At 38.1% G+C, this 26,650-nt stretch overlaps 1 protein-coding gene across 1 annotated transcript; it reads left to right on the forward strand.

Annotated features, from left to right (window-relative positions):
• The first annotated feature begins 3,853 nt into the window (after positions 1–3,853).
• LOC144715058 (ethylene-responsive transcription factor ERF027-like) lies at positions 3,854–4,551 on the forward strand. Its single transcript, XM_078589917.1, has one exon. The coding sequence runs from the start codon at positions 3,905–3,907 to the stop codon at positions 4,523–4,525; it is 621 nt and encodes a 206-aa protein (XP_078446043.1). The 5' UTR covers positions 3,854–3,904; the 3' UTR covers positions 4,526–4,551.
• The last annotated feature ends 22,099 nt before the right edge of the window (positions 4,552–26,650 follow it).

The raw sequence follows: 26,650 nt of genomic DNA on the forward strand, positions 1-26,650 counted from the left end.
GAGAGTCCTTTAAGCAGTCGAGGCGTGTCACGACACCTCAACCAGCTCCTGAGTCACCTTCAAGAGCCCTCCGCCGTCCCTTCTCTTTCCTACGATGAGATATTGAAATTGAATATTGAAACCCCACTTTTAAAGGGTCGAGAGAGGTTCTCTCGACCCCTTGGGGGGTAGGCTTGATCCAACAGCCTTCCAGAGGCCGTTGGACTGGCCTGTGTTCCCATTGTTGATGGCCTCAGTCGGTCAACCGATGAGGAGGACAGCCAGGAACTCAAAAGGACAAGATTTCCCCCCGGTCATTGGATTCTCTTATTTTGCATCGACGGCTGCGATTAAATCACAGCCGTGGACCCATTCTGATCGGTGTACCCCTTTTGTTGCCCCGTCAGCAAGCCTCTTCAGCTGTCCCATCAGCTTTGTGTGTCTTGATTCGCTCATTTTGGGTCCCATGTACCTCGTCATCCTCCATCGGACAATCAAAAACCTGAAAACAGTTTTAAAAAATTTATATAGATCGGATAGATCTCACCATCTGATCCTCTTTAAGAAGATTGGACAGACGATATCTTATTCTTTTACTTAAAAATGTATTAAATGATACGGGCTTCGGACCGGGTCGGCCGAAGCCCGATCATATTTTGCTTTATCATTTGACAAAATCGCAGCCCATTGGACCGCAGTCCGTTTGTTGTTCGTCGGCCCGGCCCGCTGTGGTTCTAGAAACTATGGGATCTAAATAGCATATCGAAAAATTTTAAAATGTACAAAACAATATAAACATCCGCATATCAGATCTATTGAATCCAATTAACATACCTCCTCGTGCGTGACTTGACTTCTATGGCCCTTTCTGTGCACCTGATCTCCTTGTGCTACGAACTTTGCTGGCTTCTGGGCTGTCTTGAGTGCGTAGCGCTCACTGGCCTGGCAGTTGGCTTGGGGGCCGTTGTTATGATCCCATTTTCTATAAACTGTCCCCCCCTTTTTAAAGGTCAGAATAACCCCCTTTTTTCTTTAAACACCGGGTAGGATTTTAATGGTAAATATGGAATTTTCATGAAATAATGCATAGAGAGTAAAATTATAGTAGAATAGTGACAATTAAAGTAAAATGATGCGTAAAATGATGCCAAAATGTGTATTATTTTTCTACTGAAAATCCATTTATCAGTAACTGTTACACTTTCCTCATTTTGAACATTGTCGTTACCTCATTTTGTCATTTTCTCATTTTTTGACTTCCCTTTCTTGATTTGTAGCCGTTTTATCTATTCTTCATCACCCTCCCACAAGCTCAGCCATGGGACAAGGTTGAGCTTGGACCGTAAAATCTCAAATTGATTCTGAGGTCATGGCTTCGTTAGGTCATCAGCAAGCTGGTCTTTGGTGCTGACAAAAGTGATCTGAAGCTGCTTGGCGGCGAGTTGCTTTCGAACAAAGTGGAAGTCAATTTCACTATGCTTCATGGGAGCATGGAAATGGGGTTGGCTGCAAGGTAAGTAGCTCCTAGATTGTCAGAATGGAGGATTGGTATCATATTGGCTTGTATATTTAGTTCTTGGATGACTGATATGAGCCAAAGTGTTTTTTCTGTGGCATTAGCTAATGCCTTGTACTCGGCATCTGTGATGGATCTTGCAACTGTTGACTGCTTTTTGGAGACCTAGGATATGAGATTCTGACCAAGGAAGATTAGGTATGTACTAGTTGGCCTTTGATTAGTAGAGGACCCAGCCCAATCTGCAACACTGAAAGTGTTGAGACATAAGTTAGAATATTCTAGGCCAAGAGAGATACTCCCTTTGAGATACTGAAGGAGATGCTTGACTTGCTGCCAATCTTGAGATGTGGGATCGTGCATTTTTTTACATGCTCTATTGACTATGAAAGCGATGTCTGGTCTCGTCAATGTGGCATGTTGTAGGGCCCCTACTGATAGAAGTAATCTAGAAGAAAGCGGTTCCGAGAACAGTTTTTTTCTGTTTTTCTGTTTCACGATAGTTTTTCTGTCGCTGAATGGATGGTTCAGATAATCACAGGTAGGTGATTCTAACTGACAGGTGGTTAAGAGGCCTGCCGAGGTGGTAGCCCCATGAGTTGTATAAAAACCTGTGTGGACCAAAGATAAATCATAACGACAAGTGTTTTTGACTTTCTCTTTCTGAGCGAGTGAGAAAGATCTCTTGCGTTATCTCTTGGAGTTCTTTCCAACACCTACTATGCTTTGATATGTTTATGGTTCAACGTGGTCGGAAGTAGATGTTTGTAATTGAGAGACACTACATGGGTAGGTTGGCGTGCACAACCCCCTATTACCGAAGAAAAATCGATGACCTATTTAACGCGGCACGTTCGTGATTTATATCTCTCTATGATTCTCTTCGGCTTTCTTCAAAGACAAGTGCTCGTTTAACAACTTGTCCGGTGAATAAGGTTTGGTATGAAAGGAAACTGTAATTGGATTTCTCTCGGGCATAGCAGGGTTTATGTGCCCACCGGGAAAAAGACAGTTATAGATCTACCGCAAAATAGGGACACTATAAATAGAAATGGACCACGCAAAACCTAGGTCTTTTTAATTTGTTGGATCTTGGCCTAATTACCCTCTTTATCATCAACCGTTATTTATGTCAAGATCAAACGATGTCTTGAGAATTCCAACCCCAAAAATGTCCGTGGAAACAGGTCATACCGGGCAATAACTTGGGTACACAAATCTATTACGAGTCTGAATCGTGATTTCCTTATAATAAATTTCACATAATAAACTCTCTTGTTTGGTACCCATTTATTTCTCCCAGACGGCCCGTTCGATGGGAACGTCGGATACCAAGGCCACGCCGGTGGCGATAATTTATAACGGGAAACTTTACACTGGCAACTCGAGCTATCCAACCTCAAGTAGTTTCTGTAAGCCGCGAAATTGGATCATGCTTCCGTAATTTTGCTGTAGTTTAGAATTGTTTGGAACTGTTAACTTCATTACAGCTACAGTGATTTTACTGACGCTTTATTTCTAAACTGCGGTACTAGGTGTTAAGTGCGGCCGAAAGATTTTAAGTCCTGAATGAAGTAAAGCACTAGCAGTGACTGTTTTTGCATGTGATAAACATATGGGTATGTTGTGCCGGGTTCTAACTAAAATGAAATACTCTGAAGATAATGGGTCCGGTTAACTTCATCTCCCTTAATCTTCCTGTGGTGTTTGGAAGTCTCCCATTTGATTAAGGCTTCAAATAGGGAGATCAATTGACTGATGTTGGAGTATAAACATGCATTATAACAAGGGAGGATGAACTCTGACGGACTTCCTGATAGATCATAGTAAGTCTTGCTATTAGGGCTCCTGATACTAGATAGATCATAGTAAGTTTCCAATTGACGGACTTCCTGATACTAGAGAGATCTTGACGTCAAGGTGGGACTTTTGGGATTGCACACGTGAACCCTCAATCTCAAGGATAGTGTCATCCCAAAGAGATATTCAGTGAGTCCCCCAAGGACTTGACCGCTATTTACAGGGAAGAGAAAAAAAACTTAAGCCTACAGAGAACAATTCCTACTATACCCATCATATAAATGGAGTAGGCATCGCCTCTACCCAATAATTCCTATTCTCATTTATACATCTTAATCTCATACTTAAGTGTTTTGAATCATGGATTAAATGATAGATTGTGATATACAATTACATGTGTGCGTCCACATAGGAAATTAAACCTAACACTTCCAGCTTTACCAGCAAATCCTTAACTTGCAAAACTATCAAGTGCACCACTATCGATAAACCCGCGTATTCACCTATTCCGCTCATAAATACTTCCTCGGAAGGCTTTCTTTCTTCGCCTTTCCTCTCTTGCTCTTCTTCCTCCTTTCCCTTCTCCGACGATCCATCTTTCTGCAAGTTATGAGCCGCCGAAGCGAGTCCCCAATCTCACGATCCGCATCAAACAACGATTTCCCACGGCGAGAGAATAGGGTTTGGGGCAGAAGATCTTTGATGGGTAAGCTCATCGCAGAGGTAGCGGCTACCTCGTCCAAGAGGCACCATCCGACGTACCGTGGCGTGAGATCGAGGAGTGGCAAGTGGGTCTCAGAGATAAGAGAGCCTCGCAAGACTAAGCGCATTTGGCTCGGCACTTACCCCTCGGCGGAGAAGGCGGCTGCAGCGTACGACGTCGCTGCACTTGCACTTAAAGGGCGCGATGCAGTGCTAAACTTTCCCGAGAGCATCCCTTCACGCCCGGTACCGGCCTCTTCTAGTCCGTCTGATATCCGTTCAGCTGCCTCTGCGGCCGCTGCAGGCGTTGAAGGGAAGCCAAATGAGAAAGAAGCAGCGGTAGAAGCTTTGTGCCAAGAAACCCAGTTGGGAGATCAATTCCTGGATGAAGAGGAGACGTTTAACTTGCCTTGTCTCTTAGCAAGCATGGCCCAAGGGATGCTTATGAGCCCTCCCCGGCTCTGTCCTACGCTCTCTGATGACTCTCCCGAAGCGTCTGACTGCGAAAGCTTGTGGAACTACTTCTGAAAATACGAGAAAGAGCTTTGATTATCCTCCCCTAAATCTTATCATCCTCTGAAAATATTGGCTGAGGTTTCTCGATGCAGGGATATTGGAGGTTTTTTCGGTGAAATCTTCTTCCCTTCCCCTACAGGTACTTTATTATTGTGCGTGCCTTTCTCTTCGGTTAGCCATCTGTTAACCCAATGATAATTTAATCTTATGTTAAGAATAGACGCCCGCTTCGGAATGCCGGTCAGCTTGCTATTCTGGAACGAAGATTAATTGGGAAAGGAGAGTAGTAAGATGGATAAATGTAGCTATGTAAGGATTATAAGGAGAGAGAGAGAATGAGAAAGAGACAGAGAGAGTAGCGTGAGGGAGAGAGCAAGAGAGAGAGAGAGAGTAGCTAAACGGGGGAGAGAGGAGAGAGACAGATAGAGAAAGTAGCGAAAGAGGGAGAGTGAGGAGAGCGAGTAGAGAGAGAAAGGTGTTAGGTGAGAGAGAGAGGCAGTTGATGAAAAACTGCTCCAAATTAGAGTTTTCTTTTTTATTATTTCTTGCAAATGTTTTGAGAACTGTGACCTACAGGTATCGAGATGTTATCCGCTATTGTTTAGTCGCGATGGTGTATTTCCTTTGGTTTTGTGCTGTTGACGCTTAAAGGAACGAACTGTGCTCTTCTGACATTTGCTGTAAAAGGTCTGTGATACTGGGTCCACTCAAATATTTTATACTGAGGTTAATTAACTAGGACTACACGGATTTTTAACAGTGGAGGACGAACAGTTCTCATCGGTCCACGACCTCATTCAATTATGCGGAGGAAAGGAGGGTGGGACGAAGTTGGAGGAGATGAAATAGACACTTTGATCCACTGTTTAACTAAATGATGGTCGAAAAACAAGGCTCTCTCCTTGTTTCTCACCCACGGAACTAGAGAGACAAGAGTTCAAGGGAGGCAAGAGAAATGGAAGTAACTTCACTTCTTCTAGTCAACAAGCATATTAGACACATTTATAGTACATAGATATGCTTTTTCGACACAACTTTACAAAGACATTTTTCAAATAAATCATAAAGACATGCAATAGAAAACTTTTAAAATTACTAGATGAATTACAACTTTTCACCTTGACTTTTGTCGCCCACAACTTCCAGTTAACTTCCACGAGTCAAGATTAGAACCAAAAAAAATTGGATTGATTTAATTAATTAAGATTAATGCACATAAGATATTCCTTTCCTTTTTCATTTGCATAATAACCTCATGTTTAAATTATCATGAGGCAATACGAAAATGTTGCTGATTTTTCTGCATTGAAATCTGAGTTTTTTCACGTGTTACAGAGATGTCTGAGTTGCAGAGAGGTCTGAGTTAGAGGAACGAACTCCGAGGGAATAGTTCCAAGAAGTTCCTACGTCGAAGCACTACTTTCAAGGGTGTCATCAATGATTTGTTAAGAATTTTTTTTGTAGGGCCAAAGTATATCGCTCAAAGAGGTAAAACAATAATTTATGCTGAAAGTGGAACAAATTAAGAACGAGCTTGTGTGTATTTTAATATTTTATATCAATGATTTGTTAAAAATTTGTTAAGAATTTAATATTTACCCAATTCGGATATTTTTATAATGTTTATTCAAAAGACAGATGAACAAACAACAAAGGGAGACAAAGAATGAGATGACAGAAAATCTCCATCTTGTCTTGTTAACCATCAGAAATATCAAAAGAAAGGGAAGTAACTTCAAGGATGAACTGGACCATATTGATGCCTTCATGATGTCATCAGGATTTTGATGAGTTGAAAGATTCTCCGTAGAGACATCTCCGCTCGCAAAAACGTTAGGAAAAAATGTAAACAGACGTTAGTTTGCTTTAGCTTCTCAACAAATATCTTATCCTTTTGCCAATTATATGCCACTCTGATGGTCACAACATTAGTTGAGAGCTCGCTATTCCAAGGAAAATTCACCAAAGGAACCCTTCAACTAAATGGCCACTTTGACTACTTTTGTAGTTGACACATGTTTTGACTATATAGTTGATAGTAAAGTTGTGGGCCGTTATCTGGCCTTCCATCAGAAGGCACAAGCGTAAAAGGTAAATACATAGCCTGTATGGGATCTCCTTTTTGTCAAGGAGTCCAGTTAACCACAGATCTCTGTGCTAGAACTTCTCAATTGCATACATACATTGTACGTCCCCTGAAGGTATCAGAAATTCCAGTGTACTGCCTGCAAATGCACCTTCAGAAGATTTACATATGTATTCTGACAATTCTAACTGCATGTGATAGATCAAGACAAATAATTGCATGCATAAAAAAACAGACAACACTTCGTTATACAACTTGGAACATAAATGCAATCTTTACTTTAGGGTATGATGCAAAGGGGTTTCTTTATAAAGTATAAAATTCGTTTTCCCAATATATCCCTTTCAACTTACAGATACGGTTCCTTCCCCTCAGTTTCTGGGATCTCCATGCCAAGTATTTTCAAAGCTGCACCATGATCTTTCATCTCCATCTTTCATCTGAGAAAGTTGGTCTTTAATTTTCTGAATCCCTGCGTCACCTATTTTTGCTACCAGAATATCGTCAATATATAGAAACATATGTTTTCTTGAAATAAACACATCTACCAAACTAGATCCGAGTGAAGTTCAATGTGGTCGTAAAAGAGTTCAAATGATAGAGAGATGAAGAGATCGCTTGACACTATTAACGAAACTCTTTTCCATCAAGTCCATAAAGCCTTCAGCTTTCTCCATATAAATGTCCTCCAAAATATTTCATTTCAATAAAGTTTTCTTCACATAAAATATCATTAGCTCAAAATCAAAATAACCAACAGTCCCAATAGGTCCTTTAATATGTTTTTACCTCATCATGCAGAGAGGACATTAGAATATTCCAACCCTGATATCTGACTGAACCTCTTTACAGCCAACCTGTATTTTAAGAGAGAGTTTTAAACATTCGTGTGTCTCTTGCACTTGAGCACCCACTCGGAGAAAATGGCTTTATTGATGACGCACACTATCAAGGATCCTTGACGACGTCGTCCACGCCACCCGCCATTGCCATCGATAGCCGGGTCAAGATGCTCATTTATCGCTTTTGATTTTCACCGTTTCTTTGTCATATTTTGTGGTTTCTTTCGCACTCGTCGTTTTGTTTTCATCGCACAACGAGGCATCCCATCTACACCGTGTGTCTTTTTCGATGCGTGGGAGGGGGTCCTTAGCAATTTGGACTCCCCTCCCTTGGTCCCATTTGTCTTTTTCTTTATGTTTTAAATTTTCCCTTTTACTTTGTTATGGGGGGCTCATTATATAAGGGCCCCCTTGTTGACCCACTTAGGGGGCCCACTTGACCTCTTCCTGCTTTAGGTCCTCAGACCAGGAGAAATAGAGAAGAATTTGCATTTGATTTTCATTTTGGTCTCCCTCCCTCGTTCAGAGAAGAATACAGAGGTGGGAGGAGCTGAAGGAGAATGAAGAGGATAGGGAAGGGGTTCTACCTGCTTGCAGAATGACCCTGATTCCTAATTCACTGAGCATGCTTCCCCTACTGATCCCGCTGGGAAATCCATCCCCTGAGCAATCAATGGCCACTCAAGACCGCCGACCAATCAATTCACCAGATTGGGCTAATTCCCTACCCGTAGGTCAATTCTGCCTCTTGATTTCATTGATCGTGCTTCCCAATTAATCCTATTGGGGCAGAGTCATTTCCCGAGCAAGCCACGGCAATTTCGGTCGCCGACCATTCAAATTCTGCCAGATGGAAAGAATTTCGTCGGTCTGAAATTCAAAAGATCAACCCATCATATGGGTTCCTCGCCTGAAATCCTGACGGTTGCCCATTGATTGATCGGTGTTCCTGCGCAAGGTGTAGCTGAACGGGCTGATGACTCCATGGCTTCCTCAATTCTGCTGATCGCTCCCTTGTTGGTCAATGGCTCGCGCTTGAGCCGGGCCAACGTTGTAGGAGAAGAGCAGGCATCGAGCCTGGGCTGCCAGTGCTGCCTGGTTGACCGAAGGAATTCCAAATCCAGGTTATGCCCTTGCGCCTACTGCTTCGGCCGTGCCTGTCTTCGGGACACGACGGTTGTGGCTTCTCCCTCTTGGCATGTTGTGGGCGCACTGGTGGGGTCCCCTCGACTTCGCCCCATTATCAGATTCCAGTTTCTTGATACTCCGCAGGACGCTCCCATGTTAAGCCCTCAACCTTGACGTGGGTCGGCCGCCCGGTTGACGAGGATCTCGTCCGAGGTTCTCTTCCCACCTGGTGCTCAACACTAGTCCTTTAGAGCTGATACACCACCAACTGACTCGCAATTGCGTCGGGGACTCACTATCTTCATGAATGTTGTCCTTGAAGCCGTGTGAGCTCGATTGATCATTCACACCTCGACAGTCGTCACATTAGCAATCAGGACTCCTGCATTGAAGGCAGATTTTGGTTGCCCTCGGTCGCCATAATTGCCATCTTTGTCGACAGTGCAATACCCCTGGGTTCATCGACCAAGGCTGGGGGTTGGCTTGAGCCGTGACTGCTGCCTCTCTCTTCTCCTCGGCTCCTCCAACCTTTACCAATGCTCTGGCATCATCATCTCCTATTGAGTCGCCATCCGCTCTCCGGCGCCTCTCCGCCACACCCGCTTTGACCGCCGCCGACTGTCGACAAATTCTGCACCACGAGCCACACGTCAACGAGGTATGCCATCCTCTCCCGTCGCTCGTTTACTTGTCTCTTGCAGTATAATTTTGATTTAACTCCACTGGACTCGAGCTAGGTAGGTGAGAGAGGAATAATTGAGAGAAAGTACGACGTCACAAGTGTCTTACCGATACGGACGAGTCCGTCCGTTACGTGCGAGCCCTACGGACTGTATTCGTTCGTCCGTAGACACCTTCATAGCTCCGACGAGGTTCGTAGCTCTGTCAACCGGCGACCCTGTCCAAGCTCGGGGCTCGGCACATCCTATGAGTCAGAGCCTACACATATGACATGTAAGACGCATCTTCATCACGTCGTAGTTACATCACCTATTAGGGTTTCACCCGCCGGACGACAACACCGTCGACGTTCGAGACTACTATCTATTATATGTACCGAGCCATCATACTCGGTGCCAACCGGACGACGTCCTGGATCACTTATTGTGTGCTAGAAGCTTTATAAGGTTTGTAAGTACTAATATTATTTATATATTTTGGGGGACTCCATTTATTCTTGGATTGATGTGAGACACTTGGCCAAATCACAGAGCTTTATGGCTTCCTTGGAGTTAATTCTATTAAATATAATTTATCTAAATTTCATAGAAATAATTTTATGAACTTTCATTATTTTTTTCTAGGAAGATATAATAAATGAATAAAATTACCTTAACCAATGCTTTAGTAGCACTGATTGATGGGGAAATGTGTTCAGTGGAGTGACCTGAATTTAATAGTATATCATCATATAATGTAGCGGAAATGGGTGAAGAAACATGTCAACGAGTGGTGGAGCAGGCAAGTGATATGGCCTTACTACTACCCATAGATGCAGACATGAACCCGAGGAGGCACCAGCTAGCAGCATAGTAAATGGTGGCATGCATGATGGTGAAATCTTAGGCATCCCTGATGAGACCTAGGTTTCTCCTCACAAATTTTGATCAGATGGTTTCTCATTCCAATCTTGACTCATGAACTTAACAATGGACCCAAATGAGATTGTGAATGAGAAAATGACTCTCCAAATCATTTATAGGACAGAAACCAAATATGATTGTAAAGGATGTAAAGATGGGGGTTCTATTTAAACATCCAAGATATGGATCTATAAATGAGGTTAAGATGAAATAAACCTTAAAAATTCAGCCCTAAACTCTGTGTATTGTAAAATATCACATCTTGAATGTATAGTAATATAAGCCGTTAATTTATTATCTCTCCTCCTTGATCCTAGTCATCGATAGCTAGGGGGCGGCAGAATCATCAGATTTCCCCAAGATGTTGTACCAAAATCTGTGTGCAGAAATATGGCCTATTAATGTATTGCCATATGCCTTTGATTTTCCCACAAAGCTGAGAACAGTTGTATGTTATTACACATTTTTTATTTTTCACCAAAAAGGGGAGGATGATAAAAAACTACCTTGATGCATTAAATGGGTCCCTTTCATTTCATCAAAGCACATAACTTTGTGTAAAGGGTGCATCTCCAGGGGCAGATGACCATTTCTTATGAAAAATGAATGCCTTTTTTTTGCTTCCAGCTAAATGAGGTTAAATTTAATACTCAAAAATATAAAACAATGCACATATTACTACCCAACACCAATGGTTAGTGTTACCAAGCTTTAGCCACAACTAAGATTGGATGATGACAATCATTGGCCACAATACAAATAATAAAAATTGTGACACCTTTCAGAGAAATTCAAATAATTAAAATCAATTACAAAAATCTGAAAATATTTTTCAATTCCCAATGGATAATCTGATTTATAAATTTAACATCATAAAAAATCTGTAAAAAAGTCAAAATTGAGTAAATTATAGTATCTTTTAAAACTCTAGACATAAATCAAATAAATAAAAATATAACTTTTGGCTTGATAAATTACTTCTAATGGATTATTATCATAAATTCCATAAAAATACAAAAGCCGGGATAAATTAGAGTTTTTTAAAAAAACAGTTTAAGCAATTATTTTAAGCATAAAACTAACATGTTATTTGGGATTATCGGATATCTTATTCCCAACACCTGTTCTACATCGTTCATTTGACTATTGTGGATTATTTCTACAATTTGTGTCGCTATCCGAACTTGCTCTAAAAATGGTTTTAAGTGGGCTTAAAGAATTAATTTCTTCAGTATTGGAACTCCCTTTATTGTCTGGGCCATGGCTTATGTTTCTTGTTCTGGTGCAGGCTTCATGGAGTTCAGTTTTTTCAATGTTTCATTCATTAATCATAGTTGAAATCGCCTAAGTTTTGAATTTTAATAAAACTCCATGAAGATGTGAGAAAAATCCACTTGAATCTGGAGATTCAAATGAAGTACTATAAATCAGTAAAACATTCAGAAATAGAACTTAGAAAAAAAAAATTTCATTACAACCTTAAATGGTGGATAATGCATGTGCAAAACTAAGAATAAAACACAAAAATGAATTATAAAATTACATTTCACTCATTTAATTTGATGTTCTCATAAAGCTTGTGGTAGTATTATTTGGTACTCGGTGTTTACTACTCACATTTCTTTATTTTTTACTGATTTTTATTTCCACACACAGGTTTGTATAGTAACTTATGCCTAATATTTATCCAAGTATTTCATTAATGTTGCATATATTTCATTCATGTAGCGAGCGTTGATGTGTGTATGTGTCTTTAAATTGGTATATTTACGCTCACTTCATTCCAAATAGTAGAGTTTTACATATATACAAACTTTTTATGTTCTCTGTAGGGCACAGCTGGGCGGATCTATAAGCATGAGCCTTGGGTTTGTAAATAAAAGTTATTTTAGCTATTGTAAAGAACAAAGAATATATTTTGATGGTCTCTTGGGTTCAAAAACATATGATTAAAATTTGGTATTATTTGGTTAGCACCAGTCAAGTCACATAATAAAGGTGACTTTATCTATGTTGCTTAATCATAAGTTATTTTCCTATAATGTTTTTGCATCATAGTAGAGTAAAACAACTTCAATACTATACAGGCAGTGAACGATATAGATAAAAGGTACCTGAACAATCTTACATCTAATCTTTTCTTCAACATAGTGTACTTGTAATTTTTTGAGGCAACTCCTTCAAAAGATAGCATAGTCCTTAATCATTAGTTTTTATTAGGCTAATATTTTGAAGCAATGTGTATGCTTTCTTTATGAAATGATGAACTTGATATATTAAAAGTTTCAAGGATTTGTGGTCGTTATCCAATAGTATTTTTCTGATGAATTTTTATGATTATATCAGTTACTCTTCACATAAATATGCCCATTTTGTCCCACTTTCAATAAATTAAAAAATAATATTATTTGAATCATTGTTTAATATTTAAAATTACACTTTAAATTATCAGACTTTAATCTCTAAATACCAAATCTTCTTGAGCTTAACTCACAATAAGTCATCAATTATCACTATCAAAATCTAATATAATAAAATCTAAAAATAAGATCGCATGAATCCAATTGTAATCACTAAATAATGTTATTACAAAAAAATAAAATAACACAAATTATACATATTCAACAAATTTTTGAGATTGTACCCACCATTTATTATTAGATTTATTGTTCAAAAATTACTTTTATATTTATTATATTTTAATCAGCTCAATTTACTACAGAAAAATTATATAATGTATGCTAGTTTTTATTGTTATATGACCTTTTATGATGGTGAGTGAAATTAAATCACCAATAATTCTAGATATTTGATGAGTCAAGGTCCTTATCCACCGGGAGAGGAACTTAAGGTTTTAACATTCTCTATGTATTGATTCAAAAAGGATGAGAAAGAATACATGTTTTTTTCAGGATAGGAGAAAGTAAAATGTGATGAGAAATAATAAGCGGAGAGGTGATAATAATTAGGTAATATGGATGAGATGAAGAAGAATGAGAAGGAAAACATAAAGAGATCAGATGAAAGTAAAAGAGCGTAGATAAAGGAATACATGTGAGGTGGTGATAGTGGGATGTGACAAAGGATAAGCGAAGAAAGTGATGAAGTGGTTGAGCGCAGCTTTTTGGTTTAGTAAAGCTGAGATGGAGATATGGAATGAAAATAGCAGAATATCATTGAGAGAAGATGATAGAGTCAAGTGGAAAGGTGAGATAACATGAATCTATCTAGATGGATGTGCTGGAGTTAATCAATCTCAGGAAAAAGACCAACCTTATATCCCAATCTTCTGACAGGATCAAGGCATTTTCTTGATGCAGGAAAGACTCTCCTTTTAATTTTTGCTCTTCTCCAAACACTAGGAGCACCAATAAAACCTTGATGGATCTTCAGAAACCTCTCTCTCTCTCTTTAAAACACCGTCTCTAGGAGGAAGTGAATTCAAAGATAGTTTTTTTAAACATTGGGATCATTTTAAAGATCCCACCATAAAATGCATAGAGGAGAGAAAGACAAACCTGCCCTCAATTTTTCAGCTTTTTTGGCCTTCTGGATCATAAGATATCAACCCCTAAAGTTAGATGATTGTAGGTCACTGATTTAGTCCAAATCTTTTTCTCTCCACTCCACCGCTGTAGCCATCACCTTGTGTCTCAAATTTCTTCCTTAGTATTCCGAAACTCCTCCAATGATTTCCATGTGTCCCTACGCACAAAAAGACTAGAAAAAGCATAATAAATTAATGATAATGATCCTGTGACATGGTGCTGCAACAGCATGCGCCTTGTCCACACCTAAAATTTCTTCATCCATCATAATGTTGACTCATGGGCACTACATATACATGTGAGCTCCATGCATATGTACCCAACATGTTCATACGTGGTTCAGTGATGTTATTTCTTTACCAGTAAAAATTTAAAATAAACAATAAATTTTTCAATGTTTTATTTTGATTTCTGATAAATGCCATCTCTTTTTGGGGCCACATCATTAGCTATAGTCGAAAAACGATAAAAAGTGTCTTAAATTATTCATAATTATGGAAATTTGTGATGCCCTCATGGAATCTTTTCAATTATTGGTCTATTCAAATCATTGCAAAAATGCATGATTGGTCATCATTCGTAAATCAAATTGGGACACTCGGCACAGTGGAAAAGAAACCAAAAAACATCTTTACATGATTCATATTAGATTAAATTTAATGTAAAAATATAGAAAATAAGTATTTGAACTTAAAATACTGATATCTTCATGAATTTAGTGTAATAAAATCCCCACAATTTCTAAAAATCACAATTTTTAACTATCACTTTAAGATTAAATTTAATCATTTAGTCTTGATAATACGCATTTGACGATTTGATCATTAGCTTTTGATATTCTTAAACAAGCTCAGGCATCGACATTAAAATACCTAATAGTGTCTCTTTAAAGTCTTCTTGATGCTGGTCATGAATGGACAGCCACAGCTGCGAAGGATGACTAGGTCCATGGTGAATAGCATTGTTTAGCTGGTGATGCATATGTCACACGGAATTCTACCAGGATCATGAGGTCTATACTACATCTTAATCAGATTTTTTCAAACTGTCTCTCAAAAAATTAGCTGGCCAGGGGAACATTGTTCAATTTCTGACAAACTAAAATTGGCCAATTTAATTATAGATTTAATGAGTCTTTTGCACTTACTTCAGAAATAAAAATTACAAATTTTTGTTTATCAAATTGTAGAAACCTTAAGATGAGAAAGGGATTGATGCACTGAATGGCAGGTACCCACAAAAAATTGAGTTTCAATTTTAATTAAAAATGACAAAATATGGAACGAAATAAATATTTCTAGTTACTATTTTATGAATTAAAGACAAAACTAAAATATGAAGTTGATGGGGCATATCAATGAATATTTTAATGAAACTATGGGATAAGATATGAAAGATAGGGAATCTAATTTTACAAAAAAACATTTCTAAATCATGAGAGATAAAGATAAAATAGATAAAATGAACTAAAGAGAGACGTAAAATAGTAAAATTTGGGGACAGTTGGTTTTTCAGTACAATTTGAAGTAGATATGGAAATATAACACAAAGATAGATATCAGAAATAGGGTATGATAGTTTTTAATATTTTTATCTTGATCTTGAATAGAAGGCAATGGTCCAAGATACACATGTATACTTGTGTCATGTTTTGTCATTTATAAAAGCTCATGAATGAAATCAAACATTGAGAAAAAACTCATAATATCATTTCAAGAAGGATTTTTCCACTCCAGAAGTTGTATCCTTCTCGCGTTTCAAGGGTTGGGACAAGCTTCCTCCACCCTATTATGTCCCCAAAACTTTTCAACTTTGGGCAGTGTTCATTCTAGCTGACAGCGGTTTTTGACAAGGTGAGAGCTCAGATTCAATCCAAGGTTGCTCCAAAGAGTTTCCAATAGTGGTCCACAAAATTGACAGTGTGAGGAGTCCAACCCTAATCCATAAGAAGCAATTTTGTAGCACGTTTTTTATGCATTGTCTGACAAGGAACCTCCGAGACTGTGGGGAGACCTATCCTATGGCTTAGACAGCCAACCAGGAGATATAACAACTCTAGGAATCTCTACAAGCTGAAGGTAGATTTAGTAAGCTTCAAGATATCTGAGAGCATGTCAACATTGAGGAGGATGAGTTAGGAGGCACATGAAAGTTGGGGGCAGTGACTGGTACCCCAATGACGAAGGCAGATTATATATAGGCAGATTATGTCTTTTTAGATCAATTTTCCTCTACCAAATATTTGAAAAAATAAAAACCCAGTGAAATGTGTTTAGAGGTCATCTCTATAGAGACTGGCCTTTAGAGGTATATCTGATAGTTGAGTAAGGATTAGTAAAATTAGGATTATTATTTGGATAATAGAATAAATTAATTATATAAGGATAATAAGAGGAGGGACAAAATAGAAAGGAGAAGATAGTGAAGATTAAGTGAATAAAGAGCAAGTGGAAAGAGGTAGTGAAATTTAGAAAGAAATAGGGGAAGTTAGAGGTAAGATATTTATAATTTAACATATTAATTGTATTACATTTAGGATTAATATTTTTATAGATATTTTAGATAGTAAGTAAACGATATAATAACAGTTATTTTTTAGCATTATGTTAAAGAATGATAGAAAGATACATGATAGGCTATATTAAAAACTGGATTTCAATACTGATTTCTATTTTGTAAGCAATAAAACTTATAATCTAGATTCCCATGATTTAGACAAGTAGAGGTAAGAGTGTTGATCACTGGCCCATATCGTCAGTATGCATCCATGCTCATATTTCACCATTCTAGTGCATATCTAGGCATCATATGATGGAAATATATGTGGCTGACAAACCATTCACACATTCCAAATCTCATTACATGTTCATTAATAGAACATATTCATTATAGTGTCCATGTGATGCTTATAATGAAGTCCATGAATACATGATCAGACTTAGGGAATTATGATGAGATTGTAATATAGAGATCGTAACCAATGACAATCAGGTTCCATGAGTGAGTCGATACACACTCATCTATATCTATAAGAGCACAACGTGCAGCTTGGCACCCCACGGCTTGGAAACTCAACATATCGATTGGGTTAAATCAATCGGACATTGATTAATCTATAAGATGATATAGTTAATTAATATGGAAGGCCAATAAAGGATATTGGCAATTAGAGTTGTTAACTCAACTAATACATTGGCCTAGGGGGTCACATGCAAATGGTCTTTTGGAAGTCAAAAGATATACTTGAGTTTTGGAGATTTTATGAAAAATGCCCATTTAATGTAAATATGGGAAGGCCATGAAAAAAAATTACCCAGGCCAGAATTTTTCATCGGCCTTCCCCTTCGTCTCCTTTCTCCCCACACCTCCACTCCACTCCCCATGGGATCGGGATGGCATAATGATGACGACGGAGGTTGACGGAATTCCTTAAGGCATAGGAGAAAATTCAACATGCCATGGACTATGTAGATAAGTCTAGAGGCTGCACAGATGAGCAGCTCGACTAGTTTCACTTGAGGATCCAAGAAAACACAAATGTGATCCATGATGCTTTTGTTGATGCTTTTATGATTGGGTTATAAGTCTTCCACCTCATGGAGTTATTATGTTCATCCAGATCAAGGCCTCCAAAACCAAATATAATATACCTAAATAATATGTAATATTCTGAAAGGAAATTTTATGGAAGTAGAAATGACAGACACATCAAGGATAGTGCAAGTACCTTATTTAATTCTCAGTCTCAATATTTCCTATAAAATAATGACCACGAATGAAGTTTCAACCGTTTTTGTGCACTATATGTAGTATTTTTAAAAGCAATGTTTCCTCCTCTAATTGGTGACAAACCCATGACTGAAGTGTCAACACTTGGCAGTCAAAGGCAAGATAAAATGCTAGGTTGGGGATATGGGAGAAGAAAATTGGAAAGAGAAGTGATATAATGGGAAGTATATATTTTTAAACCGACAAAGATAATTCCTCTCCTTATTGGAGGGTTAGTAGATGTAACCCAAAGTAGAATCCTTGAATGGTGGGACGAAGCATAAAGATGGCAGCTGCAATCAAGAAGAGGATGTGAGCCTCCCAAGCTCCCAAAAGCGATCACGGTCACTAAGAGGTTCATTCCTCGAGCCATCTATTGCTGGGGTGGGATGGATGTATGGGAGGTGGGGCTCCCGATCTAAGATGATGAGTGTGACCTGATGCTGGACCTCCGATAGACATGACGACATACATGTATCAAGGTTTATTAGCCAACCATTGAAGAAGGAATCACACACTATGGCCTGGTGTGTGGTTGTATCAACAAAATTGGGCATTTGATTCCTTGGGGGACAATATGACAGCATCAATGCCCTGGGATAGAGAATCAGAAATGGCTCCAAAACTCACCATGTGATTCCATGTTTCAAAGTGATATAAGTAGTAAGCAATTCAAAAAATCTCTCAACCTTTAGAACTTTAAATTATGTTTTATATAAAAATGTTAGAGGTTTTGGTGCCGATTATCCTTCTGTCTTGGTGACAAAGCAAAAATGGGGAGTTAATTTGTCGTTGTTATAAGTTTTGCTTCAATGAAATAAAGTTTCTAATTTCTAAACTTAATCAGGAATGTATAGTTGTGAGTAAGGTCATCTCCACAGGGATTGGCTCTTAGAGTCAAATTCAACTAATGAGTAGTAGAGTAAACAAACACCACTAGGTGTTTCCTGTAATGTCTAAGAGAGAACAACGAAGTATTTAATAGTGATTTGTAAATAAAGTCCTCTCTAAAGATTTTATTTCGACCTCAAATTTTATATATATTTAGTCGATATATATTAGCGATTTGAAGAATTTTTGTAGAATTTTTAGAGGTCGACTTATAGGAGAAACATACGAGTCAAATATTGAAGTCAAAATGTTTGGTAAAATGCCAAAAAGAAGATTTTAGATTTTTATGGATTTTTTATAGGATACAAAGATGAATTTTAGTTATTTTTATTGAGAAAACATGTTGGATAGTAAAAAATATATTACTGTATTTTTATATATTTTTGTAGAATTTTAATTGGTTTATAAGTATTTAAATTGGGAGTTAAAAGATCGTTTTAAAATATTTGCATGAAAGGGGTTTGTAGAAATGTCTCAATGGGGATTTTCTTCGTCTCTTTTTCTTGAAATTGAATTGATTCAATTTCAAGGAGATGGATTGAGGAAATGATTCATCGATCGTTATACTCTATACTATGTATGAAAAATTAAAATGTACTTACCAGATTTCTACACCAGATCAGAGTTGCAGACAGCCGCAGACCCCGCTTTCAGCTGTGTCTTCCTTCAGGTAAGCCTTCTTCTCCATCTTACCCTTCTCCCTTGCTAATCTTTGTTTAGATCACGGCTCTGTCACCGCCGTTGACTGAGAGACCGAGGTGAAACGAGAAGAAGACGGCGGATCTTCTCCTCTATCGTTTTTATTTCAAAATTCCAATTCAGAGTTTTGGTGGCAAAAGATGGTTTTTCCGGGGACTTACAGCAATTTTATAGGTTAGGAATGGTCCACTGACCTTCCTGACAGCATGGGATAACTGTGGCTCCTTCTCCGGCGACAAATTGGCAGAAATCCACCTTCTCGTCACCAGAATGACGTCGCCGGTGACGGAGACAGTGGGAGGATCAATGGCTATGATTAAATCGTAGTCGTGGACCCTCTTTATTTATGGTGGACCCTACTCCGTCAGTGACGGCAAGTCAGCTCCAAATGCCCACTTGGTCATTTTCGATTCATCCACGATGGAGCTCCACACTGAGTTGTCGCCTAAATAGAAGAAAAATAAATAAGATATAAGGAGCTTATCTTAACCGTCCAATCTTAAAAAAAAGATCGACGGTCAAGATTATAATGTCATGTTTAATAAAATCCCTAACCGTCATGGGCTTCGGGCCACGTATGCTCGAAGCCTGGTTGGTTTCGCTTTTATTTTTCTTAAGATCGCGGCCAGATGGACCGCGATCACTCTCTTACGATCTTTGGCCTGGCTGCTTTTTGAAAAGTAATGTTATATGGTAATCCCATATTGCCGATGTTAGAAAATCATACCAGCATATAAATTTGGCAATTCCTTTTTAAATGAATTGAAATTTACCTCTATTATCTTGAGCGCTAGCTTGGGCTATCTCTGGGCTGCTTTGAGGGTCGGCTTGGGCTATGCCTGCGCTGCGGGTGCTGACTACGGTTGCAGCCTTAACTGTGGCCGTGGGTTTTCGCATGCAGTGCGCCTGCATTGGCTGTGCCTTGGCGGCTCCCTAGGAGCCCAATTTTAATTTATTTCTTTTGTATTTATATTTTTATTATTAATTTTATTTTATTATTTTTTATTTTCATTCTACTTAATCAACGAAATTTATGCTATCTTTCAAGAGATACAAAAACCCATTAAAAATATGAAATTTTACATAATGAATAAAAAATTGCATAAAAATGGAATTTAACCTAAAAATGCTTCTTCATTTCATTAAATGACTTCATAACCCCTTGAAGACTGTTGATTTACATGCCTGATTTGTGGTACGTCACTTGGATGTGCCACTAATAATTTCATGGGATATGAAATTAAATTGAAAAAAAAATAATTTGATATGGGAAGTATCATATAATATATATTATCATCACATATGATAGTTAAATACTACATGTAATGATTTAACTATGTCCCACTTGAGACTTACATCATACCATGTTTGCCCAATCTCCTCGATACCAACACCTCACACACAAAGGTGCCTCAATACTCTATGACTCTAGTAAGGATCACTTGTAGGTGACAACTCCCCAGTGGAAAATCTCTTAAAATGGAAGGCAGGTAAGAATGCCTTGAATACCCCACCATTTGGGCATAGTTTAGCCCCCACCTTCTGTGTAATACTTAGGAAGAAGTTTAATTCCTCCAATATAGTCGCTGAAATATTCCTAGTAGTGGTTTCATATCATAAAGACATAATTCACCTATGCCCATGGTGGTGATTATTCAGGGGGCATGCTTGTGTGACGTCTATTATATATCCAATTGTGTAGTCAACAAAATACCTCAAATGTAGGGTAGCCTTTTGGTTCAATTGCTCATCAAACATTGTGTCTGATAAGCCAAAAATAGAGGTAATATTTATGCAGTTTTAACCATTGTCGTTGTCAATTTTAGCTTATACAATAAAATTTATAAAACCTCACTTAAGATGCACAATGATGACTGAAGGTATCGTCCAAGGGAGGCTAGTCAGGAGTTCAATTCGATGATTTTTTATAATTAGGACTAACTTAATCTTCAATGAAGATCAATTTAACCTAATTGGAAAGAGAATTTAGAGAGGGAGGTAGAAGAGATGAGAAGAGTAGAAGAATTTACGGAACTCTAAGCTGAATTAATTGATCCAAATGAGAGGATCAAGGAATTCACTTTAGAGGGATATAAGAAGAAGGTTTTTACTTGGTTTGTTTGTTTTGTAGATTCGATAATTCAGAACTGACTACAATATTAGATAATAGAAATAAAAAAAACAAAGTTTTAATACCCTAGAATTAAAAGTTAATTTTTTTTAGAGTTTTCTTTAAGCTTGCAGTTGAATACCTAGTTAAATCTCTGAATTTCTCCTCTCAATCCTAATCAGGGCTTGTACCTGCCGCTCAAGCCAAGCGATTTAGAATTTAAGACCAGAATCAAGAAGATCAATCAAGAAATTGAACTAATTTCATTCAAAATGCAACAAAATTCAAATACAAAGAAGGGAAATGTACCAAACAGGTTGATCCAGGCTGGGGCTACTCTCTGTCTTGCAGCTGTGATAGAGAACCATCAAGAATACCCTCCTCCTCTCAAAATTCAGCTTTTATACCCAGGTAAAATGGAAAAATTTACCATTTTACCCCTAATTAGTAATTACTTTATATCTATAAATATAGGCTTAATCTCAAAGATCCAACCATATATATAGAAAGAGGGGATCCATACGAGCAAATCCATAAAAAAATCATCTCAATCGGACTTCTGGATCAAAAGTTATGAATAAATGAATTTAAACCAATATTAGCCATTGGATTTAAATCCATGTATATATTTTTTTTAAAACTACGCGCTGATGTGTCGCCTTCCTACTGGCCAGCGAATTTTCAACTTCTCCAGGCGGGCTTCATCCCGCTGCGCCACATACCCCCCTGGCGAAAGTAAAACCAAAAAAACAATTCAAAAGTCAGGAATTGCATGAGTTTCGATACGCACATATGTGTGCGTCTAGAGTTGCCTTCTTCAAATGATAATCGGCCACGTCACCGCCTGTGTGTGCGTTTTGCATGCATTGCATGGGCGGTAATCTTACCGCATAGTGGCCTCCATCACTGCCCGCCGTTAGATTCTCATCCGACGGTTGTGATGAGGCAATGTCATCGCCCCCAGATATCGCCCTGAAATTTACATACAAGTCCTTTGCAAAATAAATATTTGTCACCCGACTCCGCCCAAAAATAATTATAGATATACCCCTTGCGTCTTCTCTCTCCTCCAAATTTTTTTCCTAAAACATTAAAACAAAATATAAATGAATTGCAATAAAATCCTAAAACATTTTAAATCACATCTTTACGCCTGCAACCACAACCGAGATCTGTTTTGAGGGTATCATTGCAACAGAACTTTACAGAAAGGCCCTTGAAAGTTTGAAAATAATGTTAATACTTTTTGTTTTCTTAGAAATATATCTTTTTTTTCTTAGAAAAATGCATTTCTTCTTCAAATAAATCTCAGAAAAATCGTAGAAAATCCTAGAAAATTCTAGAAAATTCTAGAAAATTCACTGATTCATCCCTTTACTGATAAATCTCGAAATCAAATATTAAACTTGTCATTTTCATTCAAAAGCAATTATTTCAAGCTCAAATAAATCCCTTAAAATTCATAGAATTAACAAAAACATAGGGAAAAATTAGAAATCACTTGAAAACAGTATTTTCATGTAAATGGATGATAACAACCCAATTTTAAGCTCTTTAAATGCACAAAATTGTACTAATAGCATGAAATAAATACCAAATTTAGGTTGTTATCATATACCCCCCTACTTAGACATTGCTAGTCCCTTAGCAACATCTAAGTATTTTGCCGAATTATAATTTTTTTTCATCCTGTAGGTCAAAGAACGAATGTTAGAAGTAAGAAGTATATCAATCCCAAGCTGAGATAAAACACTAAATGACAATTTGAGCTCCGACCTTTTTAGGAATGTTGAGTTCCTTTCTCCTTGGATTGGATGACTAAGTGGATGAGAAGGGAGTGTACTTGTTGCTAGGTATGACGCTATACTCCTAAGGTAAACTCGCTGCACTCATTTGAAGCTGGCCTCACATCTCTCGCAAGCAAGATCACTCTCTCCCGGGGTGGCGGCCACCGAGTACTTGTCTCCCATTAGCATTTTTCCAACCCAAGAATAGAGGCAGCCAATTTTCTCTTCCTCCTTAGCACAGAATATGGAAGGTAACAAGAAGGATATATGGCAGAATTGTCGGGCTTGTGATACGAGAGATGGAAATAACATGAAGGGGTGGAGTAAGAGTTAAAAATGGGGTGAATGTATGGTCAACGGGATGTGATGCTACCTACGATAACCTACTCCCAAGATTTTAGAAGAAGTGGGGGAGATAGAAAAGATGGGACCAATATGAGGATACATACATGTAGAACAGTTGACCACGAATGGAATATTAACATAAGAAATTTGCACAAGTCAAGACCCTCTTTTCTCTTCTCTTTTTTTTTAATTCATACAAATATATATTTTTTCTTTATTTTTTTATTTTTTTTTGTTTTTTAATAAAGCAGGGTCATGACAGAAATAAAGCACCTTCCATCCTATACATGGTTTCTAAACATATTATGACAACTAGCATGAGTGACATAACAATCACATTGATCAAGAGAGAAGGGATAGAAGAATATGGTTGAGAAAATGCAGAGTGAATCATAGACAGAAAAAGAGTCGAAGAGGTAATATCATAGTGATAGCGTAGAAAGGGAGATAGAAAATCTTGGGAGATAGGCATATCCTCAGTCGTGGAAGTAAAGTGGATGATCGCTAGAATGTGAAATATACGCAAATGAGGTGGTGGAATCAAGTTGTGATGGATAGTACGTGAAGTGTGTGGGCAATAAGGTAGGCGAAAATGATGTATTCTGTGCATAATACTTGGACAATGACTGACCACTATTTTGAAATGAGAGTAGGCTAATGGTGAGACAAAATACATAAGTGGGATCGGCTATTGTGAGCTGTTGGAATGGGGGATCTCAATTCACTCGTCACTCCACCTTTGGAGCATAGTGCTTCTACCCTTAGACTTTTCATCATATAATCACCAATTAGACAACCTTTCCAAATTGAAATTGAACCCACATTGCTCAAAATCAGACAATGTTCACCTCTAGCATGCTGTTGATCCGCTCTAGGAGCCTACTTCTCTACACATACTCCCGAACCCATCGGATGAAAATTTTTCTATCATGTAAATTTTTCTAAAATTCAATGCATGAATAGCAATTTTCCATATGAACTACAAGATACCCTCCCCCTACTAAAACGTGCATGGTCCGCAATGCAATAAACGAATAACTTTACGAAAAATTGAAGTGAGAAGGGCAAACAGTGAGATTGTAGACATTGTGCTCAATGGCATCATGAGTGAAAGATCCTGGAGATAATGCTGCTTCGTTGAATCACATACGCTCTCAACCTGGTCAAAGGTACCATAGAAGACATAACAATAGTAAGATGCCAACATAGTGCAAAAAACAAATCCTAAGACAAATAACAAAAAATAAACAGCTTAATTGAGAGTTCTAATCGAATGGTGATGTCGCCGCTTCTAGAGAAATATCCTCGTTAGGAGGGTGAGGCTCGTGTTCGAGGAAAGGTTTCAAGCGCTGCCCGTTGACTTTGAATTCTTCCCCACATTTTGGGTCTCGAATTAGGATGGACCCGTTGTCAAAGGGTTGGCATACGATGTAAGGTCCATCCCATCTTGATTTAAGCTTCCATGGAAAAAGTTTAAGTCTAGAATAATATAACCAGACTTTTTGTTCAGGGACAAAAACTTTCCTGTGTATGTGTTGATCATGGAATGCCTTCATCTTGGCTTTGTAGATGCGAGAATTTTCATATGCTTCATTTCGCAACTCTTCTAATTCATGCAGCTGCAATAAACGGTGTTCACCTACATCATCTAAAGATAGATTAAGTTTCTTAATAGCCCGTAAAGCGCGATGTTCGATTTCTAAAGGAAGATGACAAGATTTTCCAAAGACTAACCTGAATGGCGACAGTCCTAATGGGGTTTTATATGCAGTCCGATATGCCCATAACGCATCCGGCAACTTGCTCGACCAATCCTTCCCATTAGGGTTAATAATTTTTTTTCAATATTTTTTTAATCTCTCTGTTTGAGACTTCCACTTGGCCATTGGCTTGAGGATGATAGGGGTGGTAAGCCGATGATGAACTCCATATTGTTTTAACAATTCTTTAAAGACTTTGTTATTGAAATGAGTTCCACCATCACTAATAATAGCTCGTGGGCATCCAAATCGGGAAAAGATATTATCATTGACAAATTTTACAACTTCTTTGTGATCATTGTTTCGTGTTGGTATGGCTTCTACCCACTTAGAGACATAATCGACACCTACCAAAATATATTCATATCCAAAAGATGGAGGAAAGGGTCCCATAAAATCAATACCCCAAAGATCAAACAATTCAACTTCAAGAATAGGATGTAAAGGCGTAGAATCGTTGCGACCTACATTCACCACTGCTTGGCAGCGAATGCATCTCTTACAGAATTTGTATGCATCACGATGAAGATGAGGCCAATAAAAGCCACATTGTAAGACCTTATGCACGGTGATCTTGGAGGCATAATGTCCTCCACACAAAGATGAGTGACAAGATTCCAAAACTCTCCATTGTTCTTCCTCTGGTATACACCTTCTAAAAATTTGATCAACTCCCAATCTAAATAATTCAGGCTCATCCCAATAATAATACTTAATGTCCTTAAAAAACTTTTTTCGATCATCATAATCCCAACCATGCGGTAATTGACCAGTTACCAAGTAATTTACTAAATGAGCATACCAATAGAAATTCCTAGAATATGCTCATCAGGAAAAGAATCTATGATGGGAACTAGAGAAGGCATCGATAAGCGGGAGAGGTGATCGGCTGCCCCGTTATCCACTCCCCGCCTATCTCGAATTTCAATGTCAAACTCTTGCATTAATAAGATCCATCTCATTAATCTAGGTTTTGTTTCTTTCTTGCTTAGAAAATGTTTAAGTGCAGCATGATCTGAAAAGATTATAATCTTACTCCCTATAAGGTAAGATCGAAATTTATCTAAAGCAAAGACAACTGCAAGTACCTCCTTTTCCGTGGTAGAGTAATTTACCTGAGCGGCGTCGAGAGTCTTACTTGCGTAATAAAGAGCTGTAGGTTTCCTGTCTTTGCGTTGACCCAAAACTGCTCCCACTACATAATCTGAAGCATCACAAAAAATCTCAAAGGGAGCACTCCAATTAAGAGCTTGTAAGATAAGTGCCGTAACTAATGCTTCTTTAATCAAATTAAAAGCCAACTTGCATTCGTCATTCAAAATAAGTTCTTTGTCTTTAGAAAGAAGCAAAGTGAGAGGTTTAGCCACTTTGGCAAAATCTTTAATAAAACGACAATAAAATCCAGCATGGCCTAAAAAGCCTCTAAGTTGCTTTAGGGTCGATGGGAGTGGAAGCTCCTTGATGATCTCGATTTTTGCCTTGTCCACTGCCAGCAACTCCTTGCTAATATGGTGGCCTAGAACGATCCCCCTGTCCACCATAAAATGGGATTTCTCCCAACTGAGCACTAACTTGTTTTCCTCGCAAATA

Source organism: Wolffia australiana, chromosome 2 (genome assembly GCF_029677425.1).
Source record: "Wolffia australiana isolate 7733 chromosome 2, ASM2967742v1".
Lineage (NCBI taxonomy): Eukaryota > Viridiplantae > Streptophyta > Magnoliopsida > Alismatales > Araceae > Wolffia > Wolffia australiana.

Bases quoted from the DNA above. Each gene is read 5' to 3' on its own strand.
- LOC144715058 (XM_078589917.1), top strand. From the start codon at position 3,905: ATGAGCCGCCGAAGCGAGTCCCCAATCTCACGATCCGCATCAAACAAC.